This window comes from Pundamilia nyererei, unplaced genomic scaffold, assembly GCF_000239375.1.
Source record: "Pundamilia nyererei isolate P.nyererei 1_Seehausen unplaced genomic scaffold, PunNye1.0 scaffold00107, whole genome shotgun sequence".
NCBI lineage: Eukaryota > Metazoa > Chordata > Actinopteri > Cichliformes > Cichlidae > Pundamilia > Pundamilia nyererei.
The window spans coordinates 1341859-1358846 of record NW_005187508.1 but is presented as its reverse complement, the minus strand read 5'-3'; the positions used below and the strand labels follow the sequence as shown (position 1 = coordinate 1358846).

At 41.3% G+C, this 16988-nt stretch overlaps 1 protein-coding gene across 2 annotated transcripts in view; it reads left to right on the top strand.

Moving 5' to 3' along the window:
• The first annotated feature begins 2925 nt into the window (after nucleotides 1–2925).
• The window catches only part of wdr19 (WD repeat domain 19), a 14311-nt gene continuing 248 nt past the window's right edge, over nucleotides 2926–16988 (top strand). The window contains exons 1-36 of one of the 2 annotated variants that reach the window (XM_013912906.1): nucleotides 2926–3070; nucleotides 4050–4141; nucleotides 4237–4302; nucleotides 4418–4543; nucleotides 4737–4852; nucleotides 4955–5070; nucleotides 5706–5786; nucleotides 5972–6084; nucleotides 6183–6356; nucleotides 6636–6706; nucleotides 6824–6996; nucleotides 7284–7404; nucleotides 7495–7601; nucleotides 7701–7817; nucleotides 8048–8203; nucleotides 8522–8669; nucleotides 8792–8996; nucleotides 9402–9561; nucleotides 9992–10102; nucleotides 10284–10393; nucleotides 10480–10537; nucleotides 10858–11004; nucleotides 11424–11506; nucleotides 11602–11685; nucleotides 11769–11915; nucleotides 12368–12492; nucleotides 12631–12740; nucleotides 12829–12897; nucleotides 12966–13043; nucleotides 14330–14426; nucleotides 14521–14645; nucleotides 15315–15396; nucleotides 15495–15645; nucleotides 15751–15874; nucleotides 15972–16048; nucleotides 16828–16974. In XM_013912906.1, the coding sequence (XP_013768360.1) occupies nucleotides 3065–3070; nucleotides 4050–4141; nucleotides 4237–4302; nucleotides 4418–4543; nucleotides 4737–4852; nucleotides 4955–5070; nucleotides 5706–5786; nucleotides 5972–6084; nucleotides 6183–6356; nucleotides 6636–6706; nucleotides 6824–6996; nucleotides 7284–7404; nucleotides 7495–7601; nucleotides 7701–7817; nucleotides 8048–8203; nucleotides 8522–8669; nucleotides 8792–8996; nucleotides 9402–9561; nucleotides 9992–10102; nucleotides 10284–10393; nucleotides 10480–10537; nucleotides 10858–11004; nucleotides 11424–11506; nucleotides 11602–11685; nucleotides 11769–11915; nucleotides 12368–12492; nucleotides 12631–12740; nucleotides 12829–12897; nucleotides 12966–13043; nucleotides 14330–14426; nucleotides 14521–14645; nucleotides 15315–15396; nucleotides 15495–15645; nucleotides 15751–15874; nucleotides 15972–16048; nucleotides 16828–16948 (4047 nt within the window). In that variant the 5' untranslated portion in view covers nucleotides 2926–3064 and the 3' untranslated portion in view covers nucleotides 16949–16974. Of the gene's footprint in view, nucleotides 3071–4049; nucleotides 4142–4236; nucleotides 4303–4417; nucleotides 4544–4736; nucleotides 4853–4954; nucleotides 5071–5705; nucleotides 5787–5971; nucleotides 6085–6182; nucleotides 6357–6635; nucleotides 6707–6823; nucleotides 6997–7283; nucleotides 7405–7494; nucleotides 7602–7700; nucleotides 7818–8047; nucleotides 8204–8521; nucleotides 8670–8791; nucleotides 8997–9401; nucleotides 9562–9991; nucleotides 10103–10283; nucleotides 10394–10479; nucleotides 10538–10857; nucleotides 11005–11423; nucleotides 11507–11601; nucleotides 11686–11768; nucleotides 11916–12367; nucleotides 12493–12630; nucleotides 12741–12828; nucleotides 12898–12965; nucleotides 13044–14329; nucleotides 14427–14520; nucleotides 14646–15314; nucleotides 15397–15494; nucleotides 15646–15750; nucleotides 15875–15971; nucleotides 16049–16827 lie in introns of both variants that reach the window. The other variant, XM_013912905.1, reaches the window with a different exon arrangement.

The following is a 16988-nucleotide window of genomic DNA, read 5'->3' as shown; positions in this document are numbered from 1 at the left end:
TCCATCTTGCATGTGTTGTGTTTGGATTGCTCTGTATTCTGGTTGTGTGGTCTTGATAAGGGCTCACTGTATAGTCTAGGACTGATTCTCAGTTTCAAGATTGTATGTAGCATGATTGCATGTAGTGCTGTAATAATGCCTTTTATCTTTTATCAGTATTAATAAATGCATATACAGCAAAAGAGAAATAGGATTGTCGTGCAGGGGTAGCCCGAGGTTCAGTACCAATTAACCTGCCAAAAATAGAATATTTAAGGAACTGCTCTCCTGCAAGGCTCCTGTGCTCTGCTAGACACTGAATGCCTAGAAAGTGTGGAGAAAAAAATAATACCACAGGATTGACAAAAACCTCCAGGATCAGATTTGTTTAAAAGAAGGGGGGAAAAAAAAAAACTTAAAAAGAACATAAAGATATTTCAAAGTATCTTTTCAGGGCAACTTGTAACACCTACATAAAACTTGCATGATTCCTGGAGGGCAGAAACATATTCATTTGGGATTTTTTTGTGAAAGAATAAGGAGGAAGGAGCAGAAAAAAAATACCATGAGAATCTCATTTCCTCCGCAGCTGCAACGATGGAAAGCTGAAATGGTTCACATAATAAAGGAAATAAAGGAAGTCATTTTCAGTGATTATCTGTCAGCTTTCACTATGTCATATAGACCTGCTTTCTTTATATTTCGTAAAGTGCAGCAGTTCCTTTTTTCTTTCTATTAACGCACCGCATCCTGCATAAAAGCTCTGCTCGCATTGTCTCGTTGGCAAAAACACTTTCATTCATTTTTCATCAGCTCGTTTTTTCATCTCTCTCTGCTCTAATTTTACCATTTTGCTTGAAAATCATACAGCTGCTCCCTTCAGTGCATCTTAATGAGATCTGAGTCAGCAGGGTGTATTCTGCTTCAGCATGCCAGAGCACAGACAGGAATATTTGTGTCACACAGCTGGCATTTCATCCCAGCTCTCTGCCTGGGTTGTACACGGATCATCAGAAGGTCATCAGCATTTTCTTTCTGCCTATGGGCAAAATGAGGTAACACAAGGGAGGCAGAAGTTTCTCCTAATTTATATCGGGTGGGTCATTCTGTAAAGCACTGAGAAAAGCACTGAAATTGGTTAACTTCCAAAAAGGACATCAGTGAACACCCTGAGGACAGCAGAAATGAAATGGGACAAAGATATGCAGATAGGCATGCCTGGAGAGTAGAAAGAGATGTTCTTTAAAGAAACACTATGAAAAGCTGCCACCTGCTGGATCTGTGGTGAAAGCATGATTTCAGTTAACTTCAGGTGGGCTTGATACTTGTAACAATAATGCTGCTTGGAAAAGGTGAAAACTGGCCAGTGGTATTAATTTGTGGTGTTACTTACATTTTCTTTTTAAAGCTGCAAGTCTGTATTAAACAGTTATGCTGTGAATATCCTCACCTAAGAATCAGTACTGTTTACTGTTTGGTTAGTCCAGCTAGTAAGAAGTTTTTACTCTAGAGATCCAAGTCAGTGGAGTTATGATGGCTGAAGCAAGTTTGTGTTTGCAAGCACTGAAGGGCAAATTTTGCTTAACCTACTTTTTGGATCTGAGAGTTTAATTTGTATTCGATGTTTTGTGATGTTTCGAAAGAACTGTGTCTTTGCATAAAGGGATGGAAGGCCTTGGTGTTCCCCCATATAAGCTGGAGGAGGTGGTTGGGGAGAGGGAGGTCTGGGCTTCTCTGTTTAGGATACTGCCCCTACGATCCGACCCAGATAAGCAGAAGAAGAAGGATGGATGGATAATAACAATTTTTCCATGCCATTTATTGCAGTTGATTAGAAAATCCTGTCAGAACTGAAATGAATTGTTTTCTCTCTCATGCTATATGCAATGCTCACTTTCTACCTGTTTTTTTAAATAATGTATTAATTATATTCCCGGAGCAAATGAAATACAGAGAGACTTTATGTTGGGTGATTTAGCTTTGTCCATTGGTTCAACAAACTTTGAAATCATTTTGAATCTGGACAATGATTCTTGATTGTGAAGGAGATCCTTCACAAGAGACAAGGTGGAACATTTAACTTCTGTATTTTTCATTGCACTTTTAACTGTAACACCCACTCACTTGTCGAGCCCTGATTAACTCACGCTGATTTTATTGTTTGGACTTCATCATTACAAGATCACATGGGCAGGTAGGAAAGCAAGAACAGTCCTCATCCTATTTTTGTAATATAAGCAGACAATTATATAGTGGAACATCCACGATGCATATCAATATACAATTGTCATGCCCCTAAAAGTACAGCGTATTTACGCTACTTAAATATGCTACGTCCAGATGAACAGAATCAATTTTTGGAGATTTACTTACCTTGATGATTGAGCCTGCATCAAGACGGACAGCGTGTTTACATTGTGAACAGGAGAACTTCCACAAATAATCCCCTATTTAAAATAACTTATAGTATAATTTGTGTGTCCTTTCATGTAAAAATGCCTGAACACCTTACACACTACTTAAAATGACTTACTCACTATTTAACATTTCTTAAAATATAATTATTTGTCTTTTCCTGTAAAGCCTTAAATTATTCCCTCTTATTTTAGTGCATCCACACCGTTTGTTGCATGCTATAATATGAAGGGCAACCAGTAGGCCTACATATCTGTTCTGAGATAATGCCCAGAGCATTAAAATGATTGGCTGCCAAAGGCTAAATTCACATGCGGAGAGACATATTTCAGTTCCTTCGGCTTTCTTCGGTGTCCATTATTTAGTAATCTGTGTTTTATTCTGTGTATTAAATATAGAACAAATCCATATTAAACAACACCCACTGTTAAATATGAGACCTCCTCTTTATCTTTTACATCTTCTTTTTACAGTGTTTGCTTGAAACCTGTTGATCGCTCTAATCTGTACAGAACCTCATTGGCTGCTGACTGTTGCCATGACAGCGCCAAACCGCAAACGCTTCAGAGTGAAGGATTGTGGGTAATACATACACATATCTGTAAATCTGAGATGCTTTGAGAAGTGAATACCTGTCCTTTCCAATATTTAACGACAAAACAGCATCGCGATGAAGGTTTGTACCAATAAATTAATTTTATTTTCGTTCACTCATTCCATTCGTTCCACACGTTTAGCTGGATGCTAACTGCGTTTATTCACCTCCTAGAAACCAAGCGTTAGCCAAGTGTTAGCTGAAGACAGACTGAACGTCGACCAAAGTCCACTAAAAATGTGTGTTGCGTTGTGTATTATCCAATAATCGAACAAACGGGCTGTTTTGGCAAACATAGTCACAGTAATGATAACAAAAATCTCTATACTCACAGCTAAAATAATATTACCCATAGCACCTTTCTCCTTTGTCACCCGTCTTTTTAAACAGCGTTTTTTGTGCGTTTTTGTTAAAATATTTTAGGTTGCTGAGCTAATCTTTGTAATGATAACGCAGACATGAGTTTAGGCTAAGTTAAAATAAGTTAGTTGTCACTTTTCTGTTTTATAAGTAACTTCTGCGGGTGTATTTTGTTGCATCCAGTACATGGGTATGTTGTACACCTAGCTATCTGGCACATGTTTTGATATAGTTTGATTAAGGAGCTTTCTAGACGATGCTTTAATATGTATTTAGAAGCAAATAAGATGAAACTTTACGTTGAAGTGGCACTCCATAAATTTAGTACTGTATGTCTCTAAGGTTGGGGCGCTAACATGAAAAAATAACTTAATTGAATTGCTAAAACTTATGCCAGAGAGAGACTTTGAACCTCTCCAAAAATTCATCCTCCCCATACATAAGTGGCTTTGAAGACCGTGGGGTGTGGACAAATAGGTGAGAAATGTGAAGTGATACTAATCAATAAAACAGATTTATTTGGGGAAACAATCAGTTACCAGGTACCCTGAAAAATTTAACTTGGATACATTTTCTTGGATTTGACAAGAAGATGATGAGTGACTCCCTTTTCTGGCTGTGTTATAATGCTCTTCATTTTGACCTATAAAATTGGTAGAGTGGGAAAAACAAACCTATAAGGACATGTTTAAATCCACAGAGTGTTTTTTTGCTTGCTGAAAAAGCCTGGGCGGGATCTAACCTGCTGTACAAGTGGCAGAAAAGCCTTGGTAATTATATCGCTGTTGCAGGGTGAGTATGCCTTTTTGATTAACAAAATAGCTCTGAGAAGGCTGTGTAACAGTCTGCTATTTGTCTTCGACTGAGCTTTATTTTCAATCACACAGACAGGACAACACAGTGAAAATATTTGATCGACATGGACACAAGTGGACTGAAATCAACCTTCCAGGGTAAGTGTGAGAAAATCACTCAGATTCCAGTTTTGTGTCATCTAACAGTTTTAGCTGATTACCACTGAATGTTCAGGTTTTCTTAATAACTTCCTTTCTCCTCTTTCTCTGTAAGACGCTGTGTGGGGATGGACTGGGATAAGGATGGGGACATTCTGGCAGTGATAGCTGCAAAATCCAGCTCCATCTTTCTCTGGGATGCCAGTGTCAGTAAAACATCCCAGATAGACAGCGGTATGAGGTACGACCATTTCAGAGGGAGAAAATAAAACCCCATCATTCTACTACAGTTAATTGCTGAATAAGTGATGCAAGTGTTAGTCATTGCATAATTTCACTGCAAATATGTTTTTTTCCCTGTTTCAACAGAACACTAATCTTGAAATAAGTAAAGCTAAACGTTTTGTGTTCTCATTGTTGATGGTTTCAAACAGAGATCAGATGTCTTTCATCTTGTGGTCAAAGACTAGCCCGCTGTTGGCAGTCGGAACAGTCAAAGGAAACCTGTTGATCTACAATCAGCAGACCTCACGCAAGATCCCTGTGCTGGGTAACACACAACACAACTGTATATATAATCTTGGATGGTTTAATGGTCTTTAGTCTGTTCTGTAATATTGATTCTCTGCCTCCTTCTCTCCGAACTTGATAGGCAAACATAGCAAGAAGATTACCTGTGGCTGTTGGAGCTCCCAGAATCTGCTGGCTCTGGGGAGTGACGACAACACGCTGAGTATCAGCAATCATGAGGGAGACACCATCAGACAGGTAGTCAAATACAGTAGTGTGCAAAAATCTTAAATCAGCCGTCATTTCTTATAATTTTTTTAATGTTCTTTAAGAATTGTTTTCCAGTTTTTCTGAAGGTCTTTCAGAGTTTTTCTTTGGACATTTGCTGCTTTTTCACTCATTTTCACTTCAGTCTGTGCTTTGTTTGTTAAGCCATTTGATCAAGGGATCATTCAAGCATAAAGAAGGCTAACTCAAAGTGTGAACCAGTGTTGATTCTTTACATAACAGACAGCTTAGCAAGCAGGCAATTTTAAGTTGTATCTTTAGGCATTTTGTTACTATACGCCTGTGACAAAAACACATAATTTCTTTGGTTGAATCTGTGAAAAATGCCAAACATAACACAGTGTGACAGGCATAATGTAATAGTACATAATGCACAATAATACATAATAGTATTTTTGCACCAACAAGGTGATTCCCAAAGAACTATTAGCAGACCTGTTTGTTAAAGCCACATCAGAAATGGATTCAATGGAAGGGTGGATGTTAAGTAGCTATTCAGGAAACAGGGAGAAAAGGCTGAGGTACGCCAAATTACATCTGAACTGGACTAAAAATCAGTCACAGCAGGCCTTAATGACCGAGTGTACTTTCTGATCTTTTGCCAGACAACAGTTCGCGGTGAGCCTGCTGAAATTTATTTCTCGGTGATGAAGACGGATGAAAGGTCAGCTCAAGGAGAGAGCACAGTGAGTCTGCTTTCTGCTAGTTTCAAATTGAACCTGTACTGGAGATGAATTTTAAGAAGGTCCGTTTGAACATGACAGCTGGGATTTGCAGAAAAGTTAAAATCAATTTTTCTTATGAAGGGGATAAAAGGTTTAGGATGTCTGAAATGTGTCATGGAAAAAGTGCACGTTATTCCACCCTTCAGGTGAGTGTTTCTGTGGACAAGAAGATACTGATGCTTTTCAACATCAACGACCCTGGAAACCCAATAGAGCTAGCCTTCGAGCGTCGCTATGGAAACATTGTGTCCTACCGCTGGTATTGCATCTGTTCACACACACAACAAGCTTTGGTAATCACACTTGAGTTATTTGCAGTAAAACGTGTTCTCTCGCCATCTTTGTTGCACTGTGTAGGTATGGTGATGGGTATATACTCATTGGTTTCTCCCATGGATACTTTGTGGTCATCTCCACACACATCAGGGAGATAGGATATGAGCTCTATCAGGCTCACAACCATAAAGACTGTCTCAACAGCGTGGCCATCTCCACAGCACTGAACAAGGCTGCGTCTTGTGGGGACAACAGGTACGCAAAACACCACCACTCTTCAGAATCTTCGTGTGATGTTAAAAAAAAAAGTGTACTTTGTTGGTTTTTTTGCCCCACAAAAATCCAGAGAGAGAGGGAATGAGCTGTGTCACACTTATAGCTGTAAAGATGGACTCAATAGTGTGGCCATCTCACCAGCATCAAGCGAGGATGCACACAGACTTTCAATAAAGCAGCTGGGCTGCCATTTCAGTGTTGTTTATTTTTTTAATTATTTGTAAATGGGAAAAATCTAACCCTGTGCTTCTGCTCCAGCATAAAAATCCACGAGCTGTCAGATCGCAAAGATATCAGCAGTATAATTCAGCTGGATGATGAGAATAAAGGTGAGGCTGTTGTTTTTGTTTTGTTTTGGGGGTGTTTTAGGGTTTTTTTTCCGCCATCCAGATAGTCCATCTTACATTCTTCAATCACTGTGGATCCCGCTGTGTCTCCTCCTACAGGTTTGGATCAGCTGAGCTGGACAGATGACGGCCAGCTGTTGGCACTTTCCACACAGAGAGGGACGCTCCATGTCTTCCTGACAAAGCTGCCCATTCTTGGCGACAGCTACGGCACCCGGCTGGCCTACCTCACCTCCTTGCTGGAGGTCACTGTCTGCAACCAGGTGGAGGAGGTAAGGACACACACAAACACGGATTCTCTTATAATTATCATCAGTTATTATTCTGAAAAAACAGCAGAGAGAGGAGAGTGGCTTACTGCTGGCAACAAGATGAAAAATAAAACAAGAAAATCAGCAAAAAACAACGAACTCAAACAACTTGGATTAAAAACCGTTTTTTTTTTTAATAGAGTCGAGGGATTAGTGCACTCATACAGGCTCACAGCAGCCCTTAAACAGAGGAAGGATTTCTTTAAATATGTAATATGTAATATGAGAATCTGCTGCTGTGTTTTCAGGAGAGTCCAGTAACGATAGAAGTGGAAGTAGAGCCCACATTCATTGCAGTGGGACCGTACCATGTGGCTGTGGGGATGAACAACAGAGCCTGGTTTTACGCCCTGGTAGACCAGGAACCAGGTGTGTGTGTGTTTGTGTGTCCAGTGAATCAGGTTTCCAAGAGTGAATCACTGCCCTTCTACGTCCCTGAAATGTCTCTGTGTGTCTCAGGTTTTAATAAGCTGAAGGACATCGAGTATTTGGGGACAATAGCCAGCATGTGTCTTAACTCTGACTACGCAGCAGCGCTGTTTGAGGGGAAAGTCCAGCTCCATGTGGTGAGCCATCTGGTGACTGATCACCGAGCAGGTTTCATCATTTTTTTGTTTTATCTCATGAATAAACTACAGGCCTCCGTATATGTGTTGTGTTTTTAGATTGAAGGCAAAGATCAGGACGAGAAGAAGCAGATGAAGCTTTTTCCAGACGATGACAGAAAAGGCCGCATCCTTTGCCACGCCCTCACTGCTGATTTCCTCTACTATGGCACTGATGTGAGTGCGATCAGAGAAAAAAAACCCACCTTTGTACAAAATCTACATGTCATAGTTATATGAGGGGACATCAGTATAACACTGTCAGTCATTAAATATATATTTTTTATCTTTAGTTTAATTGTGTTTTTCTTGTCAGTCATATTTGTCCTGTTTCCCCCTCAGTGTTTTGTTTCTTTGTTTGGTTTTTTGTCACTTGCTAACATCACTTGAATTTTTGTTTTTCTCAGTCTGGAAGTGTGGTGTCTGTCCTGGTGGAGGACTGGGAGACAGTGAACAGCTACAGCCATTCAGTTGGTGTGAGGAAAGTGCTCCCTGATGTTATTGGCACTCGACTGGTGTTCATCGATAACAAGAACAGCGGCTTCCTGCTCTCCCCTGCAAACGTCAGTGATTTTTAAAAGTATTAATATTCACCTAAATAAAAAAGCATATAAAGTACCTGAGCATATTGTAGTGAAACTTTATAATAAGATAACTAATATTTCACCAAGATGAATGTCACTGTGTGTTACATTTTGTGGTAGTAATAGAAGCAGCAGACACCACACTGGGTTTTAAATCAAGCAATCAAGATATGATTGAAGTGCAGTCTTTCAGCATTAATTTGGGGGCATAACGTCTTTAGTGTGTGTGTGTGTGTGTGTGTGTGTGTGTGTGTGTGTGTGTGTGTGTGTGTGTGTGTGTGTGTGTGTGTGTTGCAGGCAACAGAGTCCTGCTTTGAGCTCCCCAACTTCTCACCCACCATCACAGGAGTGCTCTGGGACAACTGGCATGCAGACAGAGGGGTGTTTGTAGCCTATGATGATGACAAAGTCTACACCTACGCCCTGCATAAAACCACCATCTATGGTAGGGGGATGGCACCACATCACGGGGCGGTAATAAGAAGGTCACATCAGTGCCCACATGCATTCAAATCTACTACAGGTGATATTTTTAAGTGTATTTCCTCTCTCTGTGACTCTGCTCAGGCCCACAGGTGGTGTTGGTAGGGAGCACTGCGCTCCCCTTTTCCCAGAAGCCTCTGCTCTTTCACAACGGTGAGCTGACCTGTCAAACGGCGAGCGGTAAAATCAGCGAAGTGGAGTTGAGCACACACTCATTCCTGAAGCGCACGGCGACAGACTCATCGGCAGAGCTCAGCAGGCAGCTCGCCCAGGCTCTCATGCTCAAAAGGTCAGCGATGCTGGAAACACTGAACTGTGTGTGCTCCATGTGGAAAAGGCCTTAAAGTGATATCGCTGTTGGTTCACATGCAAATGTTTAATGTAAGGAATGAATTTGTCCCGTCTGCAGTCGGTTTTGCTTTGCGCTGCTTTGAAAGATTGTTATGAAGGAAGAGATTAAAGTTATTAATTTGAAACATTTTTATCAAACTTCATTTTGATATAAAAGAAAGCATCTGAAAAAGCCACTCATCCCTTTTCACTGATTTACTTTTCTTACCCGCTTTTACATTTTCACTCAAGATAAGCAGTTTGTTAACTTACAAAATTGCAATTTTAGGGCAGCCAATGACGACTTTGATGGAGGCGAGAAGAACCGTAAAGGACTTATAAATAACATAATCTTCCTGTCCAGGTTCCACGAAGCCTGGGCTCTGTGCAAGTCTGCAGGCACTAATGCAGACTGGGCAGAGTTGGGCAAAGCCTGCTTGGTCCACATGGAGGTTGAGCTGGCCATCCAGGTGTACCGCATGAGTGGCAATGTCGGCATGGTGCTGTCTCTGCAGAGCATCCAGGTATACACACGTTTTCCTGATTAGACATAATCTCACTGAAAGTCCTTGATTCTAATGTGTTTTCATAAAATGATTTTAGCATTAGATTCTTAATATGTTATTTGGGTATGTGTTTATTTTACATTTGTTTCTGTTTTTTAATTATGCTCACATCCCTCTGTATGTTTGGTTGTGTTGATTAATTTATGATGCCATCAACCTGCCAGGGACCACGGATGTAAAGTAGCCTGTACAGATAAATCTGGCATATTTACTAGTTATGCTCCCATGTTAATTAATATGCATTGTCCCTTTTAAATAAACATAAAAATAATTTGTGTGTCACAGATTCTTCCTGACAGACATCGTCTCTGTCTGTTCTAATTTTAGACTGGTCCACTTGTTTCCTCTCTCATTTTCTCTTAGTATTTATGTCATTCTCTCTTTCCAGGGTACAGAGGAAATGAATTTACTGGCAGGACATTTGGCCATGTTTCTGGAGGACTACAACCGGGCCCAAGACCTTTATCTGTCCTCGAGTTCCCCAGTCGCTGCTCTGGAGGTGTGTTTGCGTCTGTGTAAACATTTAAGAGACTGAAAATTGACTCCTTGCATTTTTTATGGTGTCACATGCATAAAATGTTAAGCTGTTCATTACAATCATGAGATTTTACTGCATGCAGAACATCTGTAACGATAATATTGTTAATGTGGTATTGTGTGTGTGTCTTTGTGTGTATTAGATGAGAAGAGACTTGCTGCACTGGGACAGTGCTCTCATGTTAGCCAAGAGGCTAGCAGAGGATCAGATTCCCTTTATATCCAAAGAATATGCTGTTCATCTAGAATTTGTGTAAGTGTTTACACACACGGCACAGGTTTAGTACAGACCTGATTTGTCTACACTCTCATTAAATGTCTCACTCTCTCTGTTTGTAGTGGAGATTATGTTACTGCGTTGGCACACTATGAAAAAGGCATGACCCACAACAGCAAAGTAAGAGAAATCTCATGTTGACGATTCAGTTTTTTCCTTTTAAGGGATGTTTGTGACTTAGTGTTATTTTTTAAGTGTTTCATAGCTGAAAATGTCACCTAGAGTCTTATCTCCTGCTCACCTTCTCCCTGTATTTACAAAGAGGACACTTGAAGGCAGGTTGGAGGGTCGCTGTACATCAAGCACAAGTTACAGATTACAGATTATATTCTTTCTATTTGTTGCACAAGATGGCAGTTGAAGGTTCTAGTCAGAGGTGAAGGAAATAAAGCAGTTTTGTGTTTGTAGCCATTTTTCTCATTTTCCCCCTCTCTGGGCAGTTCCAGGAGCACGATGAGGCGTGCCAGGCAGGTGTGGCCAGGATGTCCATCAGGATGGGTGACATCAGGAGAGGAGCCGCTCAGGCTATCCAGCACCCGAGCAGAGTTCTCAAGAAGGAATGTGGGGCCATACTGGAGAGCATGAAGGTAGAGTCAGCCCCACATTTTTGGCAGACATTTCCACCTAAAAAAGCATCCCTAAATTTAGTCAGTTACAGCTTGAAAACCATGTGACCAAAATGAAAAACCTCAGGCTCCACGGATAAGGGACATCTGTGGGAATTTAAAAATATAATAATCCCTGTCCTTATTGCGAGTCCAGGGGAGATTTGACAAACTGGAGCAAAAATTGAGTGTGAGTAACAGCCTTGTTGGAGTGAGTCTCAGCTGCGTCTCTACCAATTTTATAAGCAGAAATATACACAACATATGCTGTGTATATTTTAGTCAAAGTCTGTCTTACTTTGTTTGTCAGACTTTGAAAAATGGAGACGACTGCATTTACAGATCAGAGGTGGTGTGTCTTGTTCATATCTTCATCTGTGTGTGTTTTTTCTTAATCACAGCAATACTCTGAAGCTGCTCAGCTCTATGAAAAAGGACAGTATTATGACAAAGCGGCCTCTGTCTACATTCGCTGCAAAAACTGGTGAGGCAAATATGAACAAACCCTGACTAACATATCCAATCTGCACGTTTCTCATCATCTTGGTTGGATTTTACTATGTTTTGCTTCTTTCTCAGGACAAAGGTGGGAGAGCTGCTTCCAAATGTCTCTTCTCCCAAGATTCATTTGCAGTATGCAAAGGCCAAGGAGGCGGATGGCAAGTAGGTTGTTAGTTTGTGTACCTGTGGCTGTGATGTGTGGATCGCTGAAAGGGAACCTGACGTCCTGAGACCTGTGTGCACAGATACAAGGATGCGGCACGAGCCTACGAAAGCGCGAAGGACTGGGACAATGTGATCCGCGTGCTGCTGGACCACCTGAACAACCCAGAGGAAGCTGTTCGCATCGTCAGAGAGATGCAGAGCATCGACGGAGCAAAGATGGTTGCCAGGTAGGATTTTACTGACCTTAAAATCCAACAAATAACTCACTTTTTTAACATTTACTATAAAAGGGACAGCTTAACAAATTAAAGGCACTGAGTGTACAAAAACATTGGCAGTACCGTGTTATTTTATTAGTGACCTCTTGAGATTGAAGGTTGGATAACTGGTGCCTGATACATTCGCATTCACAAAGCTGCAACCAATGACTATTATTACTATAGATTTAGAGAATTGAATGTCTTTGAGGCCTGTAAATGTTATTAACAGGTGATGGATGACAGTTAGGAGGATCACAGTAGAAGCTGGGAGTAGCTGTGGTTCAGTGTACTTGATGTTTAAAGGCTTTAAGGATTCATTCCTGTTAGGGTTGGTGCTCATTAATTTTCTGTCAGCTCTGTTTGTTTCCGCTTGGTGATTTATTTATTTTTTTCCATTTGTCTGTTTGTGTGCACCCCAGGTTCTTTCTGCGGTTGAACGACTATGGCTCAGCCATCCACTTCCTGGTTTTATCCCACTGCAACGACGAAGCCTTCCAGCTGGCGCAGCAGCACGGACAGATGGAGGTCTACGCAGACATCATCGGTCAGCCTGTTTCTGGAAATGTGTTTCCCTTTTGCAGTGTTTGCTCGAGGCCTGAGCTGTTTTCTCTTTGTGTTATTCTGTTTAATTATGCGTAGTTTTCACTGTTGTTTCATGGCTGGTGGGTTTTGTGTTCATCAGGTTCTGAGGCGACGCAGGAGGACTATCAGAGCATCGCTCTGTACTTTGAGGGAGAAAAGAAGCACCTGCAGGCTGGCAAGTTCTTTCAAAAGTGTGGACAGTACAGCAGAGTAAGAGCGATGAAGTCACTCATCAGTCATGTTTAGTTTTATGGCTCCTGTTATTCAAACGGCTCTTTTCTTTCTGGACAACTGTCAGGCGCTGAAGCACTTCCTGTTGTGCCCTAACTCTGAAGACAACCTGGCGATCGAGATGGCGATTGAGACGGTGAGAGCTGTGAGCTAAAGAGTGTGTGTGTGTGCGACATTTCTTTTATTGATGTGTGTGTATTCCAGGTTGGCCAGGCCAAGGACAACTCTTTGACCAATCAGCTGATAGATTACCTGATGGGGGAAAGTGACGGCATGCCCAAGGTAACTGGATCACTAGAGCCTTTTGTTTCAGGTTGAACTCAGCAAGCATATTCTGATTATTAAATTATTGTTCTGCAGTATTTTTACTTCCTTTTCTCCCTGTGAATATATTCTTTGTAGCGCCTTCAGTGAGCAGCTCTAGTCGTGAGTTTTCTGTTTTTTGATGTAATATTAAAAAGGACCCAAAAGATTTAGACTTTCTTCACAAATGTTGTGTTTCAAGAGGTAATGGGACAGCAGATCTGTGATTAGAGAGCAGCCGGGAGTTTGTTTGACAGATTGTCTGTAGTAAGCATTACTTTGAAGGACTGAAGAAGAAGATTTTCAATACTGCTGAGGCTTTCTTGTTTTAACTCTAAGCACTTGAGGCAGTTTTCTTATGCCTGATGGTTAAAATAGGTGAGTCTCTGCTGTAGAAAGGTGTTTGTTTTTTTTTCCTGCAGTCAGGATGGACCATCACTTGCATAATGTCTGATGACAGTTACAGTGGAGCTAGTATGTCAGCAGATAATATTTTTGAGTGTTAAACTATGAATAAATGCCTGTGTTTTGGTAACAAATGTTGCTGACTGTGTATCTGCAGTATTTTCTAAGCTTGCTGATATATCAGAGAAAATTTGCACATGAGCCATTGTTAAGAGAAAGTGGGCAAGTGTTTGCTATTTATTCTCTCATTTCTGTTTGTTGAATTTTTAGTTTATTTTAGCTTTGCAAGATTTTTATGTGTCAGTATCTCTTGCTTTAAATTATCCACTGTCCATTTCCTAAACCATGTGTCACGTTTATTGGGAGTGACCAGGATGGACTAGATTAGAAATGATACACTGGAAATTAGTGTATCAGAGAGTTAGAGACAAGGCTGAGATGGTTTGGATGTGTGCAGAGGAGGAACTGTGGATATACCAGACAAAGGATGTTGAAAATTGAGCTTCCAGGCTGGAGAAAATGACAGAGACCACAGAAGATGGCTCATGGATGTCGTGAATGGGGATATGCGGAGGGTTGGTGTGGCAGATGATTACGTTAGGGATTGGGTGAGAGGGACAGAGATGATCTGCTGTGATGACTTGTAAAGGGAGCAGTTGAAAGTGGGTGGGTCCCAGGGGAGTTAGAGCTGTCCCAGCTGTCACAGGAAGCCTCTGATAGATGGGTCACCAGTCGGGCAAAGACACAACTTAAACCAGATAGTTTTGCAGCTGTTACTGTTTTATGCAGCTAGAGCCCTGAGTAAATTTGAGAGGGAAACTTTTTAAATCTGTTAGTTCATGTTTCTCTTTTCCTCCCAGGATGCAAAGTACCTGTTCCGGCTGTATATGGCCCTGCAGCAGTACAGGGAGGCAGCTCGCACTGCCATCATCATCGCCAGAGAAGAGCAGTGTGCAGGTGCAAACAGATTCACACAAACATATTTATGTGTGGGCAGCAACAGCACAATAAAACATGCTTACTTCCAATCATTTTTGTGTAACTTCCAAAGGGAACTACCGTAATGCCCACGACGTGCTGTTCAGCATGTACACAGAGCTGCAGGCTCAGAAGATTAAGATCCCTGCTGAGATGGCCACCAATCTGATGATCCTCCACTCCTACCTACTGGTCAAGGTGAGTACAGCACACGTCTGTCATGCAGCTGCTCGGACGGTCTGCAATTTCTGTCTTTTTGGACAATTGTAAATTTAAAGCTGAAGATAGAAAAACAACAGCAAATGAAAGACTGTAATACAGACGATGTCCTATGAGTAAGCATTTGGTGAAAGTGGGAATGAAAAACTCCCTTTTAACAGGAAGAAACCATAACCAGGCTCAGGGAGGGGCAGCTGTCTGCCTTAAAGGGTGGGAGGGTTGGGATAAAATGAGCATGTCCTAATTAAAAGATTTTAGTAGATGTTCCAGATGGAGGCGGAGTCGAAGGCTGGCCATTATCGACAGTGTTGTTTACATATAAAACTACAAATACAGACTTATTTCTTAGCTCTGTGGGTCCATCAAAGGGTCCTGGACTGTTTGACTCTTAAAACTATGGTTTGACCTTTTCAGCACGATCCTGCTATTTCCAAAGTATAAGAATTACATTCGTTATGTTCTATTACTGCCACCTACAGTGTACTGTATTTCAGTAGTCTTTTTAAGGTAACAAATTGTGCTCAACATATTAGCCTGTAATTATCAACATTGCAGATGTGGATAAGTTTCAAACAAAGTGCTCCTGATATTGTCAGAGCTCACACAAGCACCTTTTTGACTCCTGCTTCTCGTTGTTGTTACATTTAGATTCATGTAAAGAGAGGAGACCATTTAAAGGGGGCACGGATGCTCATCCGCGTCAGCAACAACATCAGCAAGTTTCCTGCACGTGAGTCAACCCGTCAGTCCGATTCACATGATGGCTGATAAAACCTAAACGCTGGTGAAAAGCCAAAAACTCATCGGTGTGTGTTTGCGTGTGGGTAGATGTTGTTCCCATTCTGACGTCAGCAGTAATCGAATGTCACCGCGCTGGACTGAAGAACTCGGCCTTCAGCTTCGCTGCCATGTTGATGAGACCGGAGTATCGCAATGACATCGACACCAAATACAGGAAGAAGATTGAGGCGATGGTTCGGTGAGTCCGTGTGATCCTTACCCTCTTCATCCATCCTCTGCTTTATCAGCTCCTCTTGCCCATTCTGCCCCTGACTCCTCATTTTAATTCCTTTCTGCACCCTAGTCGCCCGGATAAGTCGGAGCTGGAGGAGGAAACTACTCCGTGTCCCTTCTGTGGCTTCCAGCTGCCGCAAAACGAACTGCTGTGCATTTCCTGCAAAAACAACCTGCCCTACTGCATCGCCACGGTACACAGGACAGCTCGCTCACACACTGTGATGCTCTTCACCAAGACAGACCCGTATACTCTTCATCTGATTCTCGATCCATCTGCTTCTTCCTCAGGGTCGTCACATGCTGAAAGAGGACTGGTCCATCTGTCCTCATTGTGAATTCCCTGCACTGCACTCACAGTTCATCCTGTAAGTGGCACACTCGCATCTAAAACCATAGTGAGCAGTTCACCAGCAGTGGGTGAACTGGTTTCCCTGTTGACTATTTTTGAACATGACAGAGTCAAATTTGTTTTTGTTATTTTGCCAAAAGTTATATTTTTATTGGAGTGCTGAATACTTTTCCAGCTTTATCAGTAATCTTAGTAATCTTAATGTTCACTTTAAGAGGAAGCTTCTCTTATTTTAAACATTAGAGTGGTCTCACCTCCTGAGAGTGAAGCCATCTACACTGTCAGCATTTCATTGATGTTTAACAGTGATTCATACGGGACAGACTCGGCGCTTTATTTCCAGTTTTGATGCGTTCATAAAAATCTAAAGCGTGTTTTTAAATCGTTTATGTTATGATCTAACAAATTGAAATTTAAGACGATCCATAACAAATGGTGAGTAATATAAAGTTTTTACCGATTTCCTTGATCTTCACCTGATTCTCACCCAAATTAAATGAGCTCGAGCTGTTGTTGGCATCTACATCGCATTTGCAGAACAGCACATAAAACCATTGAATGGTCACTTTGTTATTCTAGTTTATGTGATAGAAAGTTTTCAACGCCCTTTTTTCAACAACTTTTGATCTTTTCAAACAAACAGGAAAAACCCATTTAACCACTTCACCATGTCTTTGTGCTAAATAATGTTAAAAGTCCTCTGGCTGTATTCTTTCTCACCAAAGAGAAGCAGAATCAATTAGTGTAATTAATAGAAATTTTAAATGTTCACGTGTAAACTGAACTTTGTTCCAGGTTGCTGGAGAGGGAGACATCATGTCCTATGTGTTCTGAGAGTCTGAGTGCCAGTCAGGTGATAAAGATCTCCGACTGTGCAAAATACCTGCAAACCTACGAACCTGATGAAACCCAGTAAAAGTACAACAGACATCAACCAGAGGGTGTGTGTGTGTGTG